At 35.9% G+C, this 26,117-nt stretch overlaps 2 protein-coding genes across 2 annotated transcripts; one reads left to right on the forward strand and one right to left on the reverse strand.

Annotated features, from left to right (window-relative positions):
- Positions 1-5,231: 5,231 nt before the first annotated feature.
- LOC145588556 (uncharacterized) lies at positions 5,232-6,780 on the reverse strand. Its single transcript, XM_081645193.1, has 2 exons — positions 6,052-6,780; positions 5,232-5,759 (listed from the first exon to the last, which is right to left on the reverse strand). The coding sequence occupies exons 1-2, from the start codon at positions 6,778-6,780 to the stop codon at positions 5,232-5,234; spliced, it is 1,257 nt and encodes a 418-aa protein (XP_081501319.1).
- A 1,901-nt stretch (positions 6,781-8,681) lies between these two features.
- LOC145587475 (serine/threonine-protein kinase 12-like) lies at positions 8,682-26,102 on the forward strand. The gene is made up of 12 exons (XM_081644211.1): positions 8,682-9,212; positions 11,340-11,408; positions 11,542-11,619; positions 12,489-12,574; positions 12,663-12,783; positions 15,143-15,222; positions 16,348-16,407; positions 16,526-16,644; positions 18,120-18,205; positions 21,593-21,714; positions 22,734-22,845; positions 25,440-26,102. The coding sequence occupies exons 1-12, from the start codon at positions 8,898-8,900 to the stop codon at positions 25,533-25,535; spliced, it is 1,344 nt and encodes a 447-aa protein (XP_081500337.1). The 5' UTR covers positions 8,682-8,897; the 3' UTR covers positions 25,536-26,102.
- Positions 26,103-26,117: the final 15 nt, after the last annotated feature.

Below are 26,117 nucleotides of genomic sequence, written 5' to 3' on the forward strand. Positions count from 1 at the left end.
AATTAAATCAAAATAAGTATTACAAGTGAACCATTAAGGCCCTTATTTAAAACCCAATAAAAGTAGTAAGTGATTAAATTCAGTGTTCAAATAAATTCAAACCCAAAAGAATTGGTGTCAAATAAAATCGAATTAAAATAAATTCAAACTTGCAAAAGAAATAAAATGCAAACAACCAACTCTCTACTCAAGATCCCACAACCCTGATGAATGCTGCATGTGTAAGAACCTCTGGTTATTCTGCTCCCCAATATTACAAGTGTAAAAATTGGATCGTCACAGGGTCATTGAAAGGTGAAGGTCATGACCAAAGAAAGACACACACAAAAGCACGCAGTCAGCAAAGCTGAGTACATACAAGCTGCGAAATCAAATTAAGAAAATACCTAACATGCTACTAATAATCAAGCACAGGCATCATTAATATAGACTCAATTCATGACTCGATTATTAAATTTATTAAGACCTCACTAATTGATATTGACTGACTTATTTAATTAGTTCATTAGATTTAGCAATAGACAAGGTTGTCAAACCCATGTCCCATTTGGAACATCAATAAAGAAAAACCCCATGCCTCCTTTCGGAAACATCAATAATCATCCAACGACCACGGGCGCGACTCCGTGACCGTAGTTAGTATGAGATCTCACCTAACTCCTAGTTTTAGAAAAATAATATTTGAAATAGGAGACTCGTAGATCAGACGGCCTCGATAAAAGTACACGGCTAATACCCCATGTACCCCAACCCCTGATTGTCATTACTCCAGATGTGCACCATTCCAGAGTTTTATTGCTCATCCATCTTGCACTTTACGTGATTTACAGGTTTAGACTTTGTGATGACTCATATACATTTCGATACAAACATCCCAAAAACAATTCAATCAAACATGGCAAATTCTCAATTTAGATTCTTGATTTATTAGTGATAAACAACATTTATTAATTATTCCATTACTACCTCAGTGTATAAACACCTTGAGTGCATAAGGCACCCTAAAACCTTAACCTTGTCTTACAAAACTTGAATTTCTCCTTTACTCATCCTGTTTACATAATCATGAATGAGTAATAATTTGATCTTTACACCAATCACATACCTTTGCCTTTAAGCGCACCTTGCACAATTAAAGCACAAATAATATTTGCATTATAAACTAGTACACATCATTTGAAATTCACAATGTATAACCAGACAATTTAACCCAGTCAATTCTATACATGATACTAAGTTCTCGATCCGTCCTTAAATATGCACCTACAAGCAAGGTTTCGTAACTTGTACGTACCTTGTGTAAACAATCCGGTTGGCCACTTTAAAACTAGAAGTCGCCTTCTACAAAGTCCTCTCCTAAACCAAACAATTAGAAATAAATCAATACCAAAGCAATTAAAATTACAGCAATACTAAACTACTTTAAAACCTCTTAAATTATCAAAATAAAGCCTTTAAATTGTCCCCAAAAATCAAAGTTAGTAATATAACATCCCAACTTCAAGTTTATATGTTAGATTTATGAAAATATAGTGTTTTATATCAAATTACAGCAACTTTAAAGTGGGTAAATAAATCTGAAAATTTGTTTTAAGTATATAAAATAACCCCATAAGCATAATTACTTGAAATAGTCATTATATAGCAAGTTAGTGTGTTAAAAACCCAAGAATATATCAATTCAATGCAATTAGAGGCTTCAAAATAAAAGGTATGAAATCTGAAAATTATTTTTAAAGTTAGAATATAAAGTTCAAAGCTTTTTCAATCACAAAATACTCACAATAATTATTTTATAGGTTTAGAAGCATAAAAACATGAAATTAACACTACTTGTTCATAAAAATTGAAACTTTAATAAATCTGAAAATTTATATATGATTAAAATAATTATACTTTAATGTAATTTAAACATAGTATGATTAGATAGTTTGATTAACACGTTATCAAGCCCTAAAACATGAAAAATCAATGCTTTAAACCCTAAAATATACAAAATACATAATCTGAAATTTTATTTAATAATTTAGACATACAAAACCCATAAATTTATAATCTTTTGTAATTTATACATACTATTAAAGCCTAATAACAATAATTTTATAATTGAAATCAAATAAAAATTGAATCTTTAATCAAAATAATAAGAAATAAAGGAAGAGAAATAAGAGGAAGGAGAAGAGAGGAAGGCGAACTGCAGGGTGGTCGGCTGTGCTGGGCGGCGCGGCGGTCAGAGGGGTGGCGGTCAAGCAGTGGCGCGGTGGCAGGGGCGGCAGCAAGGGGTTGCAGTTTTTTTTTTTTCTCTTGTGTTTTGAACGTGAAAGCAGGGAGAAGGAGGAGAAGAATGAAAGCTTTTCCCTTTTTTTTACGTGAGAAGGAGGAGAAGGGTAAGGGTTTTTGAGGGTTTTATTTGGGCTTTGGGTTTCCTAATTAGATCAGGAGTAATATTTGGATTTTGGGCTATAATGTTAAAATTGTTTGTAAATTAGTAAAAACACATTAGTTTACTTAAATCTTTTCATAAAAATAATTTATTTAATGAAACTGACATAAAAATATTTGTAAGAATAATATATAAATAAATTATGATTAAGTTAAAAATATGGGGGATTACATAAAAACCCTAGGTTATAAAATTTACAAAATCTGAAAATTATGACATTTATAAAATCTGAAATTATAAAGTTTAACCATCAAAATACAATTTGATACTAATCAAATTAATTTCAAACAATAAAATCAAAACCCATAAATCAATAATTATAATTACACAAATTAATAAAACAAAGGAGAAAGAAAATAAGAATAAACTTTTTGTGTGGGAAATTTTTGGGGATTCATGGTGTATTTATAGAGTAGAGAGTGTAGGGTTAAATTTGGGCTAATAAAGATGTAGGCTTAAGTTATGGGATAGGGCTTAAGTTATTGGTTTTGGAATGGGTTATTCCAATAAGAGTACGTAGGAATAATTTACATTGCCCAATAATTAATAAACGTTTGGCCCAAAATATATTTTACTTTTATAAAACCTTATATTTAAAATACTTTAATCCTTTAAAATATTTAATTAAAATACTTGAGCCCTTAACAATACATTTTATTAATACTTAAATACTTTATAAAAATACATAAAAATACGGGGTATTATAGAAGTAAGCTTGATCCATCGGTATAGACACATCTCTGTCGAAACTTCTAGCATTACGCCACTTCCATAGCTACCAACAAGTCACAACAAAAATCAATGGCCACTCCTACAGGTTCTGTATAATCCATTCCTTAAAAGAAAGATGTACTTGCTGAGCAATTATATTCCCTCCCAGTTTCCTCCATACCATACTAGCAGCCGGGCAAAAACGAAGTATGTGCTCAATATTCTCTTCAACGAAACCACACATCAAACATCTAAGATCTTACGTAAGGGGCCTAAGAAACCTCGTTGCATTAGTCATCAATCTATCATGAAACACCAGCCAAAAGAAGAATTTAATTCGTTGAGGAGCATGAATATTCCATATGATTCTCCAGGCATTGTCATTCACATCTTCACTCGGTTCCTCTCTTAGAATCAATTGCAAAGCAGATTTCATAGAAAATCCCCCATTAGGAGATCCATTCCAGAATATTGAGTCGATGGCTTCCTCATCTTCAATCAATTCAATTGATTGGATTTCCTGTAAAGCTTCGGGAGGGAGATAGTCAGCAAATTCTTCCATTCTCCAACCCCTGTTTATGTCCCATAGGTCGCACACCTTAGAATTTAGCACATGATTAGGAGGGTCTGTGATAGCCAAATCGATCAATGGAGTCTTCGTAGCCCATTTGTGCAACCAAAATAGAGTCCCTTTTCCATTGCCTACAGATGTACTGATCCCCTGCTTCAAAATATCTATATTCTCTATGATCCCTCTCCAGGCGTTAGAGCAGTCAGCCTTACGTTTAAACATATCAATGTCTACTTGACCCTCGCAATACTTATGTCTCAAAACCCTTGACTAAAGGGAGTTAGGCTCTGTCAACACTCTCCATCCCAACTTTGTCATGATGCTGTGTTTTCCTGTCTCATTGACCTAAACCCAAGCCCACCATTGCTCTTAGGCTATGTGACAGTCGACCAAGCCACCAAGTGCGGTTTTCTTTTTTCATCCGTACTACCACAAATAAAGCCCCTTGTTTTTCTGTCAATGTTAACACACACTCCTTTTGGGATACGAGTAGACTGCATAACATACATTGGAATCGAGCTCAAAGATGATTGGGCTAGGACTGCTCTACCTGCCATCGACAAGGTTTTCACTCTCCACCCATTAAGCTTGCTATTGACTCTATCTAGCAAGTAATGGTAGCTCGATTTTGTGACCCTTCCATTTATTGTGGGAACACCAAGATATTGTCCAAAGTCTTCTGTGCTTTCCATCTCTAATTCACTACAAATTGCATCTCGTGAATTAAGATTGGTGTTGGGGGAAAAATAAACCCGGGACTTCTCCACACTAACTTTGCTTCCAGAGGCTTCGCAAAAGTTGTTGAGACAATCTTTCATTAATCTTGCTTGATCAACGGATGCTTCACAGAATAGAATGAGATCGTCTGCAAATGCCAAATTGGTAATTGGGGGTCCACCTCTACTTGCTCGAGCCGGTTTCCAATCACCCAAACGCACCTCACGATCAATGAGATGAGCTAATCTCTCCATACAAATCACATAAAGATAGGGAGACAAGGGATCTCCTTGACGTATACCTCGGGAAGGTAAAAATTTCTCTGTTGGTTCCCCGTTCCAAAGTATACTGAGTCTAGCAGAGGTAATACACCACATCACCACATCAATTATCAATTGTGGTAATATCAACTTAAGCAAGGACTCTCTAATGAATGACCAACGAAGACGATCGTAGGCCTTTTCGAAGTCGATCTTTATTGCCATATAACCTACTCTTCCTTGCTTTCTTCTCATAGAGTGTAACATCTCTTGCACTATTATTACATTATTTGTAATTTGCCGATGTGGGACAAAGCTACATTGTGTTGGGGAGATAAGCGAAGGAAGGAGAGGTTTAAGTCTGTTGACCAACACTTTCGTCACCAATTTGTACGTGATGTTGCATAACCCTATCGGTCTAAAGTGGTTTGCCTTTGAGGAACCTCCATTTTTGGGATTAAGACTAAGAATGCATCGTTAATCCCATCCGGTTGAGCTTTTCCTTCCAGAATGTCCTTAACTGTATTGATTACAGTCTCGGAGCAACCAAATTCCAAAATCTCTGGTAGAAGAGAGGTTGGAAGCCGTCGGGACCCGGGGCTTTATACAGCTCCTTACTCTGCAATGCTTTGAGGATCTTACAATCGGCAAATGGTCTGTTAATTACTTCCCAATCATCTGTAGTAATATTTGGAAAGTAATTCGAAAGCATCTCAGGTCGATAACTTTTGCTTATTTCTTTGGTAAACAACCCCTGCCAATACTCTAAAACCAAATTTTTTACATCATCTGGCTCTGTAATCCATTCCCCGCTTGAGTTCATTAGAGTCTCAATCCGATTCATCTTCCTTTGAATGATGGTGGATAAATGAAAATACCTTGTGTTTCGGTCCCCATCACAGATTGCCTCAGCTCTCGATTTTTGAAACCAAAAAATTTCCTCTTCGTCTAGAACTTGTTGCATCTCTTTTTTCAATTTTTCTTCTAACTTCAACAAGTACAACGGTCCACCTGAAGCAAGAGACCTCTGGATACCCTCAAGTCTAGCAAAGAGCTCCTGCTTTTTTCGAAATATGTTATGGAATACAGATTTATTCTAGTCATTCAATTGATCAACGAACTTCTTCAGAAACAGCACAAGAGGTACATCATTATTCCAGTGAGTACTCACAAAGTCATCAAAACACTCATGATTAAGTCATGCCGCTTGAAATCGGAAAGGCTTTGCAGCTTTAGGGATTGGAGCAAAACCAGAACTACTAATTAGTATTAGGCAATGGTCTAAGGCAATTTTAGGGAGGTTTCTAACAGCCCCTTTCAGGGAAATTAATTCGCCAATCATCATTCACCAATCCCCTATCAAGCCCAGCTGATTTAAAAGTAGTTGGAGTAAGACCTCTTAACCATGTATGTTCAGGGCCAGAACATCCTAAATCAATCAGTCCGTTACTATCAATCCAATCAGAGAATTCTTTACACCGTTCCTGCATTTCAGAATTATTCAAACCATATCTCTCATTCAAGCTAGTAGTATCATTGAAGTCCCCTGCTAAAATCCAGGGACCAGTATAATTGCCTCTAATATTTTCAAGTTCACGCCAGAGGTCTTTGCGGGTATTCGAGTCAGGGCTCGCATATATTGCTGAAAACAGCCATGGTACCTCACCATGTTTCTCAATTTCAATCGTAACATGCTGTGTATGATCATCCATAATAGTTACTTTAACCAATTCCTCTCTCCAAAAAACCTTGATTCCACCACTAAACCCTTGTGCCTCCACACGATGTTGACCAAAAAAACCAATCCTATCACACACTTTCTGTGCTTGATCACCACTTAGGTGAGTGTCTACCAAGGCTAGAACAGTCGGATTGTTGATACGGATTAAATCCCTTATAGCCGCCAGCTTATTGCCAGCCCCTTGAACGTTCCAAACCATGATTATGATTGACATATTAAAAGCTAGAAAATTTGGATAACGTTCATAAATGTTCAATGGAACATTATTTAGCAGAGTTAGATACGCATCTCTCAGCATATCCCACAAACGGTACTCAGTTGGAGTGGTAGCCAACATCTCCGGGGGATTGTGTTGGGGTGGTAGAAAGGTACTCAGTTGGAGTTGGGCTTTGTTCGCCAATGCCAATGGATGTCGTGTAGGACGGAGGGCACTTGACTTCCAGAATGATTGGGATCAGGGGGCTTGTCATGATGATTCACTGTGTTGTACAAGATCGAAGGAGAATTAGAATGTAAATTCTGCTTCAAGGCAGTAGGAGTTACAGAGGCAATATAATATGCTCCTTTAATAATTCTTTCTTCATCTGACTCGTTGGAATTACTCGGGTTGGGATCCAAGTTTTCCTTATGTTGTCGTGAATTTATCTTAGGCAAAGAATTATTGTGGCAAAAATTTCCAATTGGCAGAGGATCTTTTACCAAATTCATATCTTTTATAATATTCTCACCAATCTTTTTTCTACTTTCGTTTCCAATAGGATTTTGCCTTGAAGAATCACCCAAATTTATCTCCTCAAAATATTCCTTATCAACCTCCATCCCAATAGAAGGACTTTCCTTATTCATAGCAACAAAATTATTGCTATCTTCACCAAGAGCAACTGCATCTCTCAATTCCAGATCAGAGTCCAAAGAGATATTCTCTGTGTCCTTGCCATAAACATCTTTAGCCACATCTTGACCTTTGACTATATCAGTCATTTCCATATCCTGATCGACTTCTAAGACATTGAATCTGGACCATTGCTCCTCCTGGGGCTTAATTGGCTTCCATTGGGTTCGACTCTGAGGGACATTATGGCTGCTAGGACCACCTTTCTGTAAAGAAACCTGTTTCTGATTCATTGCCCCAGAAGTAGCTTTAACAACATTAGCACCTGCAACAGGGGCTTGAACATTATAAACTGGACTAGCTTTATTTTTATGAGGTTGCTTGCGTGGATTTCTTTGGACCAACATCCAAGCACCAAATTGATCCTTCTCTTCTGGTCTTGCTTAAGCTATTTGAGGTTGTTGTTCATAGATACTCTTCTTCCTTAGTGTCTTTTCTCCTGCCTTATCAAGAGTGATCTCCATGTCACAAGTATTATCCTTGTGACCCAACTTCCCACAAGTGAAACAAATCTGTTTCAACTCTTCATATTGAATGCGCCACACCCTCACATTAAGTCTTAACTTAGAGAGAAGAGGTTTCGAAAGATCAACCTCAATGCTAAACCTGACAAACTGTCCCTTGCTCATTGAAGCTGTATTCTTATCAATGCTAGTGACTTTCCCAATTCGTGAGCCAATTCGATGAAGGAATTTCTGGTCAAACTATTCAACAGATAGTTGAGGGATTCTAACCTAGGCCGTAAGATGTTTCATCAGAGTATCATCAGCTACAAAATTAGGAACCCATTTTCGGATTGTTAGGTAGCTACCCCCTATAATCCAAGGACCTTGAGTCAGAACAAAATGGTAGTCCTCCATATTCGTAAATCGCACAATATAATACTCAAACCCTATATCCATCAAGGAAATATCACCTTTTAAACTCCACTTAATCCTCAGTCTCTTGAAAGGACTTCACAACTCAAATTTTTTTCAAATAATTTGATAATAAGTGCATTCATCCATGGTCTTCTTAACCTTTCCTTTTCTTCTCTTGTCAAAAGAAAATTAGGGCACATTTCATCGTCAGAATCACAATCCAAAGGTATGTTGCCATCCGAATCCCAATACTCTTTCTCAAACGGAATGTCCTCCGCCGCCGGCTTGTTACTCGATAACCCTTTGGTCATGTTGCTATACGAAGCCCTAGGTTCCTGCTGATTCTGGACAGGCTGACCTTAAAATTTTCAGTTCTACAGTAGTTCATTTTTGTAATTGGTTTTTTGTTTTTTATGACAATTTTTATTTTATTTAAATTTAAAATTGGGAGGACAAAATATATAAACCACATACTGACAATATGAACACTTTTCAAAAATTCCCCCATTTTCAGATTCGTGACTCCCTCTCTCTCATTCTCTCTCTTCTTTCTCTCTCCTCCCGAGAGAAAGCAGAAATATCACTCAAAGCCACCCCTTTCTTCCTTTCCATGCACTTTCCTCCCAATTCCTTCTCCAATTCCTCAATTTCTTCCTCTTCACATGCTAATTTCACCATTAATCCAACTCTAGGGTTTCATCAATGGAGTCGAAATCTCAGGGGAAGTTCAGCTATGGAAGACAGTCTTCAATGGCGCCGGAACGCGAGGATGATTCCCCTAATTTGTTCGAGAACGTTGAGTTTGATGAGGAAGGAGTTAGACTGATGTTCTTGGCAAATGAGGGTGATTTGGAAGGGATTAATGAGGTTTTGGATTCTGGGATTGATGTGAATTTCAAAGATATTGATTCCAGAACTCCTCTTCATGTTGCTTCTTGTCAGGGCCTTCCTGAAGTTGTTCGATTGTTGCTCGAACGCGGCGCCAAGGTTGATCCTAAGGATCGTTGGGGTAGCACTGTGAGTACAATTTTCCACTATTGACAAGTATTGTAATGTATTGTTTATGCTTTTTTGAGATCATATTATGATTTATATGTGATGTTATTGTGTCAATTTGTTTTATAGACTTGGGAGCTTATTGCTGTAGACTTACTATAAATCTATTATTGGGATTTGATTTTGCACTTGGTTGTGGCAATGGATCATAGTTTGGTTGTGTACTTGTGTTAGTGTTACGAGGGAGAACTAGTGAGACATTTAGAACTTAAAATATAAAATCACGAGGGAGGTTCGTCCTAAATTCAATCGATATTGTGTCCGCCAGGCTTACGTAGTACTCTCACTGTCCTTTTTCATGACAACATTGAGAAGTGACATGCTTATGAAGCAAATCCGTGTGAGATGGATACAAATAGAGATAGGTGGGAATCTTTCCTGTATGATAGGGAAAAGAGCGGGAGGCAACTTACTAGAAGATGTATGTTAATATTATTTTTAATCAAATAAAATTTAGGTATTGATAGTAGATAAAAGATGCAAGGAGCTGTACTTGTAATTTATATGATTTGGCATTTAATGTTGTATTATGAATAACCATGATCCAATGGAAATGTGTGCACAGTACCTGGTATTTGAGCCTGAAGTATTAATTTGGTCTTAGTGATAAAGTCTAATTGGCAATACATGGAACGTGCCACTAGAAGTACTTGACGGTATCATGTATCTTGAGACCTTATGGAAGACAAGAATCACACTGTACTTGACAAATGTCTCCCCCTCTCATTTATTAAAGTTTACCTTTCTCCCAAGTGGAAAACCTCACTCCAAAACCCACATAATAGTTTAGCATATTAGCATGCTGCATGCTAGCTTCAAAAGTTGTTTATTTGATTAATTCCCAATAAATGTTGTTGCAGTAACCTCATGGTTCAATGGTGTCTAGGGCCTAAAGCGAAAGCATAAACATTTCATAACTTGTTTGACTATTATGATAAGCTATCACTATGAAATTATGTCTGGAAGACACATTGAATGTGATTTTCATGTTTGCTCATCCAATTAGAACCTTTCAATACGTAGTTGTCATCATTTCTATTTTGATTTCCCCCCTTCATTTTAGGGGTCTTATGTTTGTTTTGGTTCATATCCACTGACTGGTGTTGATGCTATTGCCACCGTACTATTGTTTTGTTGCATGTTTCTTTTTACTCCATTTAGTGGCCTTTCAGTAGGTTGTTAGTGTAATTGACAATGTTTGGTCCTTATGGGAGTTAATTGCTGATTTCATTCACACCACCAAACTTACATCATGCTTTGATTATAATGCAAAAACCTCCTTTTTCTTACCCTTTTTTCTGGATCATTCCAACTTTCATGGATTATATTGGCGGGGTAGGTATTAAATCAAGTCCAATGTAGGTTGTGTAAAGTATGGTTTTCTTTTGCGCTTGTACAATCTCTTTGGAATACTATTTGGTTAAGTAATACTTTGTATCATTGTGCTTAATTAATAACAAAATTTACGAGTCACTTATTAAACTAGATTAATTCATTTATATTTTATTTTGTGTGTAATGATTCAATACTTCCTCTGTTTTTGTTTACTTGCAAGTTGCAACATTTTTACTTATGCACTATTCATATACTCCATTTTGACTAGCTTTGTTATGTGTAATTAAGGATAAATATATCCATGTGAGGTCTTGTTTTGTTTACCTCAATTTATACTTTCACAATATTAAATTCATATCAATTTTACATATTAGTAATTAAAGATATTAGTGATTGACATAATGCATTGACAAACGTTAAATGAGAAATGTTGCAAGTAAAAAAAGTTTAAAAAACAGAGGAAATAGTAATTACTTTGTAATTTTAGACTAGACGTTCTTTAAATAATAAGGATTAGTGTTCTTTGTTCCAATATTGGTCCTATACTCTCATGTAATGGAATGGTCCATGTTGTCAATATTGTGACGGGGCATAGACTGTATTGTCGTCAAATGCACCGTTGAAAGAATTAAAAAATATTGTTGGATTTTCTGAAATTATTTTCCTTGAATCTACTTTGCAATAAAGAACATGAGAAATTGGATGAGATTAATTATTTTGTTAAACTCACTTTTTCCCCCTTATTTTAAACAGCCACTTGCAGATGCAAAATATTACAAACATCTAGATGTAATCAAGCTTTTGGAGAAACATGGTGCAAAGGTACGTCTTGATTTTTGTCTGCATTTGGTGCTCTGTTTTGTTGTCCTCTTTCTGCATCTGTTGACCATTTTAGTTTTGTCTGTGTGTCTTTTTTTCCCCTATGCCCATTGACATCCTGTTCAATTCTGTATAGGTGGATTCTCCTGAAATCCCTGAATATGAGATTGATCCCAGTGAGCTCGACTTTTCCAACAGTGTTGACATTTCTAAGGTTACTTGGTGAATTCACTCTTTCTTATGGAGATTGGTTTCCTAGTTTTTCCATTTTGCTTAATTATGTTCATTTATTTATTACATATATTACTTTTTTAGTGACTGTCTGGTTTATTACAAAGTTTAGGAAACTTAGCATTATGTATACCTCCATATGATTGAACATAGATGTTATCTGGTTTTTGGGCACAAGCAGAGCTGATTTAGCTAAAAAGCTTAGTCTTTGGAGATTATTGATTTGTTGTATAGTCACAGGGATCTTTGTACATGTTATGTGCCGGTTAGAGTCATTTTTTGGATGACCAAAAATGATGATTTCTGTGGGTGGGTGTGTTTCTGTAGGTAGCCATGCTAGATTTTTTTTTTTTTCTGTTCCTTAGAATAGAAGGATGAAGCAGGCCTGAATTGGATGTGTGACAGATGTTTATGTTGGCATCTGGCTGTGCAGGTGGAAGAAAGAAAGCAGCACATGTATCATGTTTTAGGGAGTAATAATAAAAGCCATCTATAACAAAAAGTGGAAGAAATAAAAGCCATGAGCCATCTATTCTCAGTTTTCATGTTTGTATACTCTGTTTGAGACAATTTGTAAATTGGTTGGGACCTTGTATTGGCTGCTTTCCTAGCTAGTGTAGTATGTTTTTCCCTTTATTTTTGGTGCTTTATGAGAGGATTTGAAGTTATAATGTTAAATTAAGTGAAGATGATCTAACTCTATATCAAGTTATACTACATTTTTTCATTTTAGATTGTAGTATGTTCTCATCATTTTTCTTATAGTAAGGCACATATAGTTTTGGTGTCAGATTATTTTGGTTATGTTGCTTGGACTTTCAGCATTATCATTCCCTTGTTCTTCAATATCAGGGTACTTACCGCATTGCATTGTGGCGTGGGATTGAAGTTGCAGTAAAAACACTTGGAATTGACGTGGTGATGGATGAAGAAAAAGTGTGAGTTGACCCTATATCTTATTTATTTGTCTTCTAATTAATTTTGTTAGTCTCTGATTAATTTTTAAATTTTCTCTTTGGCTTGTAGAAAAGCATTTACAGATGAGTTAGCATTACTCCAAAAGATACGCCATCCAAATGTTGTACAATTCTTGGGAGCTGTAACACAGAGTAGCCCAATGATGATTATAACAGAGTACTTGCCTAAGGTCTTATTTTTCAAATGATATATTACATTAAAATATGCTGTCTAGTTTATGATGAAACAGTTAAAGCTTGATGTTATGCTTTAAATATATTCTACCTACTTTTTTTTTAGCTTTACTCACTTTCAGCGTTCTTCTCTCTTCTTCTATTTGTTAGGCTCATTTTTACCCCTTGTATGTCTTTTGCTCTTAATTTTGAAACAATCTCTTGCTTTAAAATCTCTCTCTCTCTCTCTCTCTCTCTCTCTCTCTCTTTCTCTCTCTCTCTCTCTCTCTCTCTCTCTCTCTCTCTCTCTCTCTCTCTTTCTCTCTCTCTCTCTCTCTCTCTCTCTCTCTCTCTCTCTCTCTCTCTCTTTGTTGTTCATTTTTTGCAGTTGTCCCTTATTAATCTTTGGTAATATTAAGCATTCACATATCCCACTCTGAGCATCTTTGGTAATCTTTACATTAGGAATACTTTGTTCCTGGTTTTGAGTTACACTCATTTATCATTTTTCTAGCATCTGTTGTTAGGATTCATGCCGGTATGGTTTTATTTGGAGCATAGATGTGATCACTTGGTTAAAAAGAGGTTTAGGTTTGCAATCCACTGTCTCGAAATGTCTTGTGTTAGGATAAATGGAGATTGCTTTGGAGCCCAATTTCCTTTTAAACAATAAGCAAGGGGGGTCTTTAAAAGAACTAATGGGATGTATTAACAGGGAATCATGTCTCTTGTATTACTCCTGGGTACATTATGCAAGTCTCTTTCTTTTCTTTCATTGTAAGGTTTAAAGTAGAGCCATTTGGCTTCTGGTGAAATAGTTATGGCTGGGTAATGTCCTTTTTTGTTTCTTTCCCTGAACTCTTCAATTAGAGAGGTCAGGTTTTTAGGTCCTATTCTCTTCGCCTTGATTTTGGTGAATTGAAATTATTTTTTTACAGAACTAAAATTATTTTTGTGAACTTAATTTTTTTTCCTTTGATTCTCTATTATATTTGTTCTTGAAGTTATTGATTTTTACTGATTAAAACCTATTTAACTTATTTTTACAGAAGTGAAAATATTTTTATTGAATATTATTTGAATAAGTTGAAGAGAACTTGGCTTTAGCCTGAGTCTCCAGTGTAGATGTGTTGTGCTCTGAAATTATTGTTGGTCAAATTGAAGAGTTCAGTGGCTGAATATGCATGGTGCATTTTCTTGTACGCTTTTTGTACTCTCTTGCAAACTACTTGATGTTTAGCCCTTCTGAATTGTTTGGAAATGAAATTCAAAGGTTAGAAAAAGGCGATTTTTTTTTTATTCTGGACTCAAGTTTTTTTGCATAAGATTCATACTAATGATAATCAAATTGAGACCTTTCTCCCAACTGTGTGCGCTTTGTGCTAGCAAGTGGTAACTTTAAAACCCAGAAACCACTTATCTTTGCATTCTGATTTGGTTGTTTGGATTATTCTTTGTGTCTTGTGATATTGTGAGGATGGAGTGAGTTGGTATAGCTTCTACATTGGGTTTGAGTAAGATGTAGTGACCTTGCATGCATTGCTGTTTGTGATGTGGTAAGGCTCTTTGTGGGAAAGAATTATTTTATACTACCTCCATTCTATTTTACGCATGTTTTTTTTTATGGTGAATTGTCAGTCTTACTTTTACCCATACTTTTATTCTCTCTCCTCCTTGTATGGGAGCAATCTCTCTCCTCTCCCACAAGTCACACCCAATTAACAGACCATATTCCAATTTCTCTCTTCTCCATTCATTGCACCATACCTCGTTCCTCACTACCACCACCACCTCCACCTCCACCTCCACCTCCTCCTCCACTCTTCATCTCTTTCTCTCTCTCCTCCCTCCACATCGTACCACCGCCACCACAACTAAATATAACCTCCTCTTTCGCATCAACACATCAAAACCCTCATCATCACCATCACCATCACCATCACCACGAGATAGAATTAAGATTTTCATTTCGTTGCTCTATTGGAGGCTTACATCGCAAACCCATGTCGATTGATTTCATCAATCTATTGGAGGCTTACACTCAGACCCATGTCAGTGGAATTTGTCGATCTATACGAGGCAAGAAGAAAAATTAAGGAGAAGTGTGGGGGTGGGGGTAAGGATGAGTAAGGGTATTTTTGTCTTTAGCATATTTTTCCCACTTCTCCTTAATTTGTGTGCCAAAAAGAAACTCGTCAAGTAATAAAAAACAGAAAAAGTAGTTTCTTTGTATTAATACTTTCATGCTTCAAGGACCTTTTCAGGATCATCTTTATTTTATGTACCATATGGCATCAGTTTCTTTTATTGTATTATTTAACATTTTCTTTATTTGAAATAAAACTAGCATTTACAGTTTTCTTGTTCTGTATGTAGGGGGATCTTCGTGCTTTTCTGAAACGGAAAGGTGCTCTAAAGCCGTTAACTACGGTGAAGTTTGCTCTCGATATTGCAAGGTGGCTTCTCCTGTCTGCATATGAAATCGAACTACGATATGTTTTTATTCATGCTTTTGTGTTTCATGTGCATGATACTCAATGAACAACGAAAAAGAGAGAGGCAGACAAAAAATTCTAAGCTATCTCTTTTTGTGCATCTTCCTATATTTCTTCAATGCGTCAGTAGTCTTTAAGGTTTTTATATTGTAATCATGGTCTATGGCAATTTAAAATCTGTTGAGGATTTTGCGAGTAACTTGTGATGAGCATAAAAGAAAGAATTAAAATGGAATGTATATCTTGATATTTTGCACTTCTCCCTTTAATAAGTTACCAGATTTGAAGCATTGGGAGTTTGGGATCAATGTAGCCTTAAGGCTTAGCTGAACCAAGTTCAAGGCTAGCTTTGACTGAGCTATAGGTCTGATTAGTTCCAGTCCTTTCTCCTTAGCACTCTAGTTATATTTGTGTACTGGTCAACACCTTCAAAGTAATGGAGTGCAATCTGTGGTCTTTAATCAACATAAATCAATGACTTTGATTTTTTCCACTTCCAAAGTATTTTTATCCCGACAGGGAGGGGCTGGCTTGGGAAGCCGAGTGTGAGGAAGATTATGTGAATTGCAATTATGTGGAAGGATCATTTTTGGTCAATTATGTGGATTGTGTATGTTTGCTTGTGATTCTTGCTCTTTAGACTGCAAACTTATTACGAATACTCTTTGATCTAGACTAAGAGAAAAAAAAAAAGGACACCAATCACCTTATTTTTCTTGGGTGGTGTGGATTATGCTGTGAAGATTAGTAGTTTTAGTGCTGAATCTATCATTGTAGATTTGCTGCTCTCCAATCCAAACCGGCTAAATGGGAGCTTTGTCAGACTATGTAATGTCTTTGATTAAATGTAGGTTTAATAGAGCTATTTAGGCTTCCATAATCTTAAACTGTATAACTTTAGGTTTACATTTGAGAATGCTTTACGCTTCCTCTTGTGCTTTTTATTGTTTAAAAGTTTGATTCAGGATAATAAGGATCGAGATCATTTTAGGTAGGCTCTGAAACTGCATAATAGATTTGGTGAAGCTTTCATTGATATGATGGGCATGCAATTTGCTTTAGATTTGAAAGACTATTATATTGCAGGGGAATGAATTACTTGCACGAAAATAGACCAGCAATTATACACCGAGATCTTGAGCCTTCGTATGTCTTTCTAACTTGTTCTCTATCATCTTGACTTTCATTTTCAAGTTGTTCTTTTAAAGAATGTGAAGCTATGCATAATGGAAGCATTCTTACTCTGTATTGGTTAAGATGGCAGTAATATACTGCGGGACGATTCTGGGCATCTAAAAGTTGCAGATTTTGGCGTGAGCAAGCTGCTGAAAGTCTCAACAACAGTTAGAGAACATGAGCCTATGTGGTGTCAAGAATTCTCATGTGAGTCTTCTACCTCTTAAATTTGTTTCTGGTTATCAATATTCTGCTAAATTCTTATATTTGGAAATTAATGTTTTTAGTTGTGTATTGTATGATGATGTCTCTACTTATTGATATATGTCATTATGATCTTATAAAGGATATACTGCTTTTATCATCTAATGCAAATATTGAATATGAATATCTGCTAAAGTATACAAAAGGCTCCTCCAAAAACGGGATATGAGAGGAAGACGAGAAAGAGTGAACCACTAGAAAGGCTAAATAATGAGTGATGCTAAATAATGAGTGAGGTTGTGGAAAAGTAGCTGAAATATGTCTAGAGAGTTGGGTGCTTTCAAATTTAAACACCTAATATATTATTATTTTCATAGCTGAATTATGACTTTCATTTTTGGAATACACGTATAGCGATAAGGGTATGAATCTCTTGTTGGACATTTCACTTCTCACTTGGACCCTTCAATCATCCTAATGCACATGTTGGTAGAAAATTTGAATAGAGAAGAGAATCAATGCAATATGTGCTGGCAAGTGTGGCTTTAGATGAGTTTTAAACGGGAACAAGAATTTGATAAACCAATTTCCCTGTAATGTTTGTGGGTATGTAGCAGTTATTTAGAAGGCACATGCAAAAGATTTTTGAAAAAGGATTGCTTATGTTTGTTTCATGATTGCCATGTCCTTACATTTATTAAGTTAATACCCCAGTGTCCAGAATTTTGAGTCAAACACTCAGATATATACCTGGCTCTTGTGCTCATGTATGGATAATGAGAGGTTGTTTGAGAGACCTACAAACTTATTTACATTTTTGAAAATTATTGAACTAAGAGAAATTGTTTCCGAAAATATCAAATTAATGTCCCTCCTCCCCCCCCCCCCCCCCCCCCCTCTCCTCTCTCTCTCTCTCTCTCTCGTGGAAGTTAAGCATTATAAATTAGTTCATAAAAAAATCTCTATCAAAGTGCTTCACACAAGGGAGTAGGAAAAGAGCAATCTGGGAGGGTGGTAAGTTGGAAACTTGGAATACATGAACCATTTTGACAAAAAAAATTCTGAAAGAGGATCCACTACTACTTTCTACTTTTGTTTGAAAAAATGTCCTCGGGAAAATGGCCCTCTCCTACCAATTTTTTGCCAAAATCTGTTTAAGGTACCTCCTTTTCTGTTACAATTTATTTGTCGATTTTGTACATCTCTCGCGCATATAATGTGCTTCCGTTAAAGTGCCTGAATAATCAACATATCATCTGAAATGAACTTGCTTTCCCTTGTAGTTAGATTGCATATTTGTTGAAGTATTTTCATCTCTGCTGCTATTATTGTCAATGAATTGAAGTTCATGAAAATATATTGACTCCTGGACTTATAAATGAATGGAAATAAAAGAGTTACTAGGTAATTAATTGTTCTCCCCCCTCCCCCCTATTCTAACCCGTTTCTCAAAACTTATGCTGGTTGTTGCCTGGCAGGGAGATATGTGGCTCCAGAGGTTTTTAAGAAAGAGGAATATGACACAAAAGTTGACGTTTTTTCATTTGCCTTGATAATTCAAGAAGTAAGATCCTAGCTTTTCCTTCCCATATCTTACATTGTTTCTGAGATGCTGGTACTGTAAGTGGTCGGTCTGTCAAGAGTTTTGGGAACAGTGTGTCTGATTGAATGGAGTTTAGGAGTTGCTTACATCACACCTTTTATTTAATAAAATATCATTTATTTAATATATTATCAAGATTTTAAATTTTTATTATTTTTACGTATTGGTAATAAAAGATATAAATGATTTAGGTTATGCATTGGCAAATGTGATAATAGAAACATGTCAACTAAAAAAGAACAGAGGAAGTATTGCTCTCTATGTTTGCTAGGCTGCAAGTATCCTAGGATATTCCCAAATTTTATGCAAGATTTCAACTTACGTGACACTAGATACTTTTACTCATACTTGCTCTTCTTTTATGAAAAATGGAAGTCTTATTGAAGAAACTATCTTTCTAGAGTTGACATGACATCATTCTTAGAGGAGAATCATACAAAGATAATAAGGCTATTTTTTCCTCAACATATAAATCTGAATTACAATCCTTGACATGAGGAAAACTACTATGCACCTGCTAATTCTAATAAAAAGCACAGCAACAGCCCTGTCAAATGTAGGAAAAAAATTCTTAACTCCTGTCCTCTCATCCACATCAGCATTAACTTTAATTTTGAAGGTACCAACTTCATAGTTCTAACTATTTCTGTCTCGCTATAACTCTTCTTTTTGATAGCTACTAGTTTATGGAGTCTTGTTTGAGAGTTTGAAACTCCCAACTCCATTTTCTACCTTGAATCTTTTGGCAGGCATACAGTCAAGATTTGATGACTAAAAATACGTTTAAAATATAGGTTTTGTAGTCTTTTTTGAGTAAATAAAGACCTGCCATTGAATGTAATTCCTCTGTACCTTTGCATCTCACCTGTGCTGCTGTGCACAATATTTGTTTCACGTTTAGCCAAGTCTGAAGAAATGTGTTGGCCTGCTAAACGGTTTAGATTAAGGCTGTGCCTGTTGATATTATGGTGATCAGTACTGCAAACCAAATCTCACTTGCTTAATATCCTAAAACTCCATGCACAACCTAGTGTAGCACTTGAAAAAGCCAATGGAGTACTTTCAAATGTAAAAGTTAATGCCGTGGGGGAAATTATATCATGTGAAAGCTAGTGCAGTGAGTAAAATTTTGTATTCCATGTGAGAGAAGATTTGTCTTATTATTTTTACACACTTTCCACTAATTTGTTGGGCATACAAGGGGAGAGGGAGAGAGACAACAGCAACACCAAAACTTTATTTCTGAAAGGATGGTCTCGGATGCATAAACCTAGAATATAGCATCCAAAAAAAACTCTCCTGTAGTCATCCAGAAAAATCTGCTTCCTATATTTGCATCTTTAGTGAGGTATGCAAGAGGAGATAGAAATAATTAGATATTGGTGGGACCTGGTCAAATTAGGAAGTATTGTAATCAATTGGAAATAGATGAACATCCGAAGTTGTGATTTTGAAATAGAGAGAGTAATATAAAGCTTTTATTACAAGTTTGACTATTTCTCGATTATAGTTATTTTTTCTCCTTACCAAATGCTGACAATTGGAATAGATAAGTATTATATTTACTCGAGGCTTGCCTTGTGGGCTGGGGGATAGGTTGCTTGGTTTACTTTGAAGCTTGGCCTTTTTCTCCTGAAAACAAAATCATGGGATGATATTAAGGGCATTAAAGCATAATGTCCATTTAATTGATTGATTTTGTGCGGTACACACCCAATTCCTGGTGGTGTATTTTTTTTACATATCGGAATGAGAACTTTCATGTATCTTTTATTAGCATTGTGATTGATGGAATGAATTATATGATAAGTGAAATGCATGCCACATTGTAGACCCACCATTTGTGTTGTACTGCTATGTTAATTGGTTCTTTGGTACACTGTTGACTAAGGTTTTGTCTTCTTATGTATTATTTTCTTTAGTTGGAAAAGCCTATGAGCAAATTATGTCCTCTAAACATATGCTTTAGTGTCTATGAGATGATTAATTGTCATACATTTGTTGAATTCATCCCTAGCTACAATAGATTTGGCAACTGTGCCTTTCTAAACACTTAATGTATTACTCCCTCCATTCTAAAATAAGTGCATTACTTGTCTATGCACAAAGTTTTAGGCCAATGAATTAAAGTGAGTATTCTAGTATGCAAGTGGGTGAAGTCGAGAATTATTATCTTATAAAAGGGGAGTGGGGAATATTTTATTCACACATAAAGGTAGTGTGAGTATACATGTGGGGAATTGGGGACCATGAGAAGAGATAGAAAACATATAAAATTGCAAGTAAAGTTAGTAGGATGGGAGAGAAATAATGTAATAGATGGATATTTTCATTTAAGGAAGTGATGCATTAATTTAAAAACGGAGGGAGTAGCAAAGAGCCTATAATAACCTTCCACAAAGACTTATATAGTTCCCTAATTCTCAAAGGCTTCACCACATATAGCTAAACTAGACCCTATAATGCTTTCATGAGGCCACGTGAGAGTGGTATGCTTTAAGATCATCTGGTAAGAGTGAGTTTCTATTCTCAAATAGCTGACAAACTTGTTTAGCGATCGTTACTTCATTCAACACTCCATTATCCTTTATGTGTACCTTTTGGATCTCCACCATCTATTGAACGCGATTTGCCTTCCCACGATATGTAAATTCATCCGTTAAATTATTTTCCTTTTGATCCGATCCTTCAACGAAAGAAATAACTGCTTTATGAAACGACCCATATGTGCTGGCAACCTTGGCATTTGCTGTAGTTTATTTATAAGCGTGACCTTTATTTGATGTCCTTGTATACATGGTGCTTTTTTGAGCTAAACCTAGTTGGGGCCATTAATCTATGTCTGTATCTAGAGAAGCCGGTGTTTTTAACAAAAGTTGGCTATAAGAATTACTTGATCCCTCCAAGTGTCCCTATGGTGTGTAAAGAGTTCGACTAAAACCTTGCGAGCTTGATTGTTGGAATTTGCCAAATGTAGATGTGTGCTTTTCCACAGTGCTAATGAATTGTTATTGTCATGATGTATTTTGAGGACCCTGTATCACCTAGCTGTTGCATCAATCCCATTTGAGATGTATGGGTCTGTATCAGCCATATTGGTTCTGTATAGGCTGTATTGGTTGATGTTAAATGCATGCTACAACTACATAACTATCAGTTCAAACTTAAGAATCTACTGAAGTTCAGATTTATTATGATGGCTTGTGATATGGACTGTTTTTCCCATCTGGAATTGTTGGGCTCGTTATTTTAAACTTTAGACTTGTGGTTGTGGAGGTTTTTTATCATTTACATTCATAAATTTCAGTTTCTTATTGGCTTTTGGTTTACTGTCATGTGTGCCTTCAGATGATCGAAGGATGCCCTCCCTTTGAATCAAAGCAAGAAGAGGAAGTAGCTAAGGCATATTGTTCAAATGAACGCCCACCATTTACAGCTCCAGCCAAATATTATGCTCTTGGATTAAAAGAGTAAGTATCAAGGTTTTATTCTCTCTTTATTAATAAGTTGGAGGAGAGCTATTGCAGTTTTTGTCTGCCTTTTTCCTGTAAGGTTGTGGTTAAGTTCTAAAGAAGTTACTACTTTACTAATATCATGGTGGCAAGTGTTAGATATACATCTGTTAATTTTTTGCAGTGCTTGGCTGAATTTCTGTTAAATCTTTTGTACATGTCATCTAATGCAATGACCAGAAATTCTGTTTGATGATAAGATTGATAACTATGCTTAAATCCTATAATTTTAATTAAACTTTTGAAGATTATCTCCCTTGTGATAGGTATTATGTTTATTTAATCTATGTCTGAAAGTATTTGGTATATATCTGTATCAGTAAAGGTGTAGATCCTGCCTAGTAGTTGGTGCGAAGAATATTCAAAACAGCCAGATCTAACTTAAATAAAATTTTGACACCCATGTCTTCAGGTGAAGAGAATTAGAGAACACAGGGCTTATTAGGCAGGAATTATTTGGCCTTTATGTCCCTTTATCTTGTAAATTCAACTGGCAATGAATGAAGGGGCAATATTTGGTATAATCTTTGTTGGGGTAAAATTGGAGATTATGGGTGATCCTGCATATGTAAAGGCTTCATGTGAGGGAAGCTTGAAGCTGATTGACATTGATTGCGCTGACCTCTATCGTAAAACAGCGCATTGATACTGAAGTTCCCATGGGGAGTATATCTCGTAACAATGGCTTGTGTAGTGTATGTGACCACACATGCTGCTTTGACATATGATTGCATGCAGTAATTTGTTTGTTGGGTCTTCTTTATTTGCTTTTCATTGCTATTAGATTAGAGATTACTCTAGAATATTTCATTTTAGATTTGTTCTTGCATGTATGTTCTTTGTATTTGTATCTTAAGGGTATAAGCTACTGGGTGTCCAGCATAGCAGGGGGCATGCAGTGATTTTTGCTGAAGATAATTAGCTTATTCAATATTTTAATGTATAGTCTACTGTGCTGACTTGAATATATTTTGCAGATTGATCGAGCACTGCTGGAATGACAAACCAATGAAGAGGCCATCATTCAGACAAATAATAAGTAGGTTGGAGGTTATTGAAAATATATTGGATCGTAAGAGACGCTGGAAGGTGAGTTATTTTATACTATGGTTGCTAGTATCTTTGCTATACTCAAGTTATTAAAATTGAAAATGAATCAAGGGCTTAATAATATTGCATCTTCAAATGCTGCCAGAAATGTAGGTCTTTTTTTTTGGCAGCAAATAAAATAAAGATCATTACATTCAAACCACCAGGACAAAGAAACCACAAGATTAAAAAATGCAATGGCACTAATAAACTCTTACCTTATAGGAAGGGCAGAGAATAAAAGTCATCATATGCAAGCAACTAAGAACAATAAGCTTTCTCTGACAATCATTAGCTCTATTTGCAACTGTAATAAACTGCAGTTGGAGCTTCACATTATCATTGAATGCCTTCCTATTCCTCTGAGTTCAGATTTGATAAATTCCCTCTGCAAAGTACATCAACTCATGAAGTACGGCCTATGTTTGTCACCATTTCTCTTCCCAGCTTTCTCTGCCCAAGAAACCTCCTTAGTTAAACTAGCAACAGGTCTATGAAAACTCAGCATGCCCAGAACCTGAGACCAAACAGTATCAGAGTAGGAACATTTGAAAAATAAATGTTCAAAAGATCCTGGTCAGAACCACAAAGACTGAAAGACCACACATATCACTTACAACTACTTTCCACTTCAACAATGTAATTAATAGATTCAAGCCAAGCACAATCTCACAACAGAGTATAAGCAATAGAACAGTAAGATAGAGAAGAAAGATTAGGCTTTGATTAACAAAACTACGGTTTACACAATCGATAGGTTTAGCCTATCAAGCTCTATAGTCTATAGTGACTTGAGGTCACAACTCTCCAAATAGTGACTTGAGGTCACAACTCTCTCAGGGATTCACTCCCAAATTCTGCGTACTTTTTTCCTCTCTCTCTCTCTCTCTCTCTCTATATGTACTAACACTAAGTACTATTTACCTAATAATACTAGACTACCCATATTACCCCTCGTGTTAGTTTATTACACACAACTTATCACGAGTCAAGAGCCTTTTCAATAGAGCCAACCAAGTAATAAATTTACTCCTTGGAGTGGCTGTATTGAGACTAAGAATTCTGAACCAAGGAATTTTTGGAAAGGAACCTCTGATCTTCTTATATGTCTCCTTGATGGAGAATTGACCGTTCTTAATCATATTATCCCAAACACCAGCAATGGTAACACATTCCCTAGCCCTAAAGCCTTTTTTGAGGGACCAAGACGTATTAACAGGACAAACAAAGCTATCAATGCTCCTGCCTTTGACATAATAACTAGCAACCCATCTACTCCAAAGTCTATCCTTCTTATGGAAAATAGCCCAAAGTAGCTTGGTGACAACAGCCTGATTCTGAGTAATCATATCCTTCACATTGCAACCTCCAGCAAGCCTAGGAAGACAAATTTCTTTTCAAGCAACAAGAGCCTTCCTAGAAGAACAAATAGTACCAGCCAAAGAAATAAAAACCCTGCAAACACCCTGAATTTCTCTGATAATTTTTTGGGCAGAATGAAAATCTGGCACCAACAGGACTGCAAACTGAGCAGAATAGCCTTAAAAAGTTGCAATCTACCTGCATAAGAGAGGTGTCTAGCTGTCCAAGACTGAGCTCTACAGTCACTTTATCAACTCAAGTTTTGCATTGATTATAATCAAGCTTGAATAAAGGAACACCCAAATATCTAAAAGGAAAATCATCAATGGAATATGAAGACCAAAATACAAACTACTCTTGTCAAGATTAGCCTCAAGACCAGAAGCATGAGAAAACATACTAAAAGCCTGGAAATCAGTTCAGGCAAACAATAATAGATCATCAGCAACATCAAATGTGTAGTGGCAAGCTTTTCACATTTTGGATGGAATTTGAAATTTGGATCATCTTTCAGTTTATTCAGCAAACGAGTGAGATTTTCCATTTCAATAGTAAAAAGGAACGGAGACGTGGGATCACCCTGCCTCAAACCTTTTTTTAGCAGCAAAGGGAGGACAAGGCTTGCCATTTAAGAGAATATTTAAAAACATTAGAAAGACGAGCAAAAATCTACTGAAACCAAGTTCAGTCATGAGTTCATGACATCCTTTAGATAACTCCATCCAATGGAGTCATAGATTTTTTTTAGATCCACTTTGATCATGCATATTATCAGAGGTATGTTTATCAGTAATGAAACCAGTTTGAAACTTACATCATCAATAACAGCTCGCATTCTCTGAGTTAAAATCTTAGAAATGATCTTGTAAATAACAATACAGCATGCTAATGTGCGAAAATCCTTCACCGTAGTAGGATTAGGAACCTTGGAAATGAGAGTAACTGCGGTACAATTTAGTTGCCTCAGTAAATGAGAATCAAAGAATTCCATAACTGATGCATACACATCTTTCTTAATTATATGCCAGCTAAAACAGCGTTTAGTCCATACAAGGAGCTTCCAGATAACATCTTGAAACGTTATATCTTGCTTTTTGTTGCCAACGTTCTCTAGTAACCCCTATCATGTGCTAGATAATAGGAGTGACATTTCTCTGTCTTTTAAGTTGATAATACATCTGTATTGTGAAGGTTTTATGTGTTGACATCTTTTCACCCTCTGGATTTGACAGTCTGGACCTTTTGGATGCTTCCGGATGCTAGAGAAGTTGGGCAAGAAAGCTCCTATTGATTCAGGCAGCCACTCGTCCACCTCAATAGTTAGATGATGACTACCAATTGGAATGTGCATTATTTTCATAGGAATTTAAATCATTCTGTACATCCTAAATATTTCTCTGACCGCGGGCTGTTAAAGCTGCTTTTCTTCCTACCATTCTTTCTGACTTGCCAAGAATTTATCTCAGTTTCTATTGAATCTGATGTGTAAGAAAGTAAGTTGGAAGACCCTTTAAAATGAATTACTGAATAGGTTATACGCCTGTAAATATGAGACAGGTCTTCTGTGAGAGTGCAACTGGCCATTTCAACTTCTGTGATACCCATATCTCAAGTGAAAGATGGTTGATAGTACTTGTCTTATATTATTAGGATTCTTAGGAGAATAAAATGCTCCTCTGTGTGGTAGACAGTTTTCTCAGTATATATTTGGTCTTACAGATTACATTCTGAAATGAGATCCTTGTACAGTTGAGGAATGTAACTATTTCGGGTTCTGTTGTTAGTAATGACAAATGATAGCATAACTTTCTTACTTTGCACTAATTTTGATTTCCATTTTAAAATTTCCTAATTTATGTCATTTAGAAAAGGTTATCGAAGTGTCATTTGGATGTACAAATTTTTGCTCT

Source organism: Chenopodium album, chromosome 17, assembly GCF_948465745.1.
Source record: "Chenopodium album chromosome 17, dcCheAlbu1.1, whole genome shotgun sequence".
Lineage (NCBI taxonomy): Eukaryota > Viridiplantae > Streptophyta > Magnoliopsida > Caryophyllales > Amaranthaceae > Chenopodium > Chenopodium album.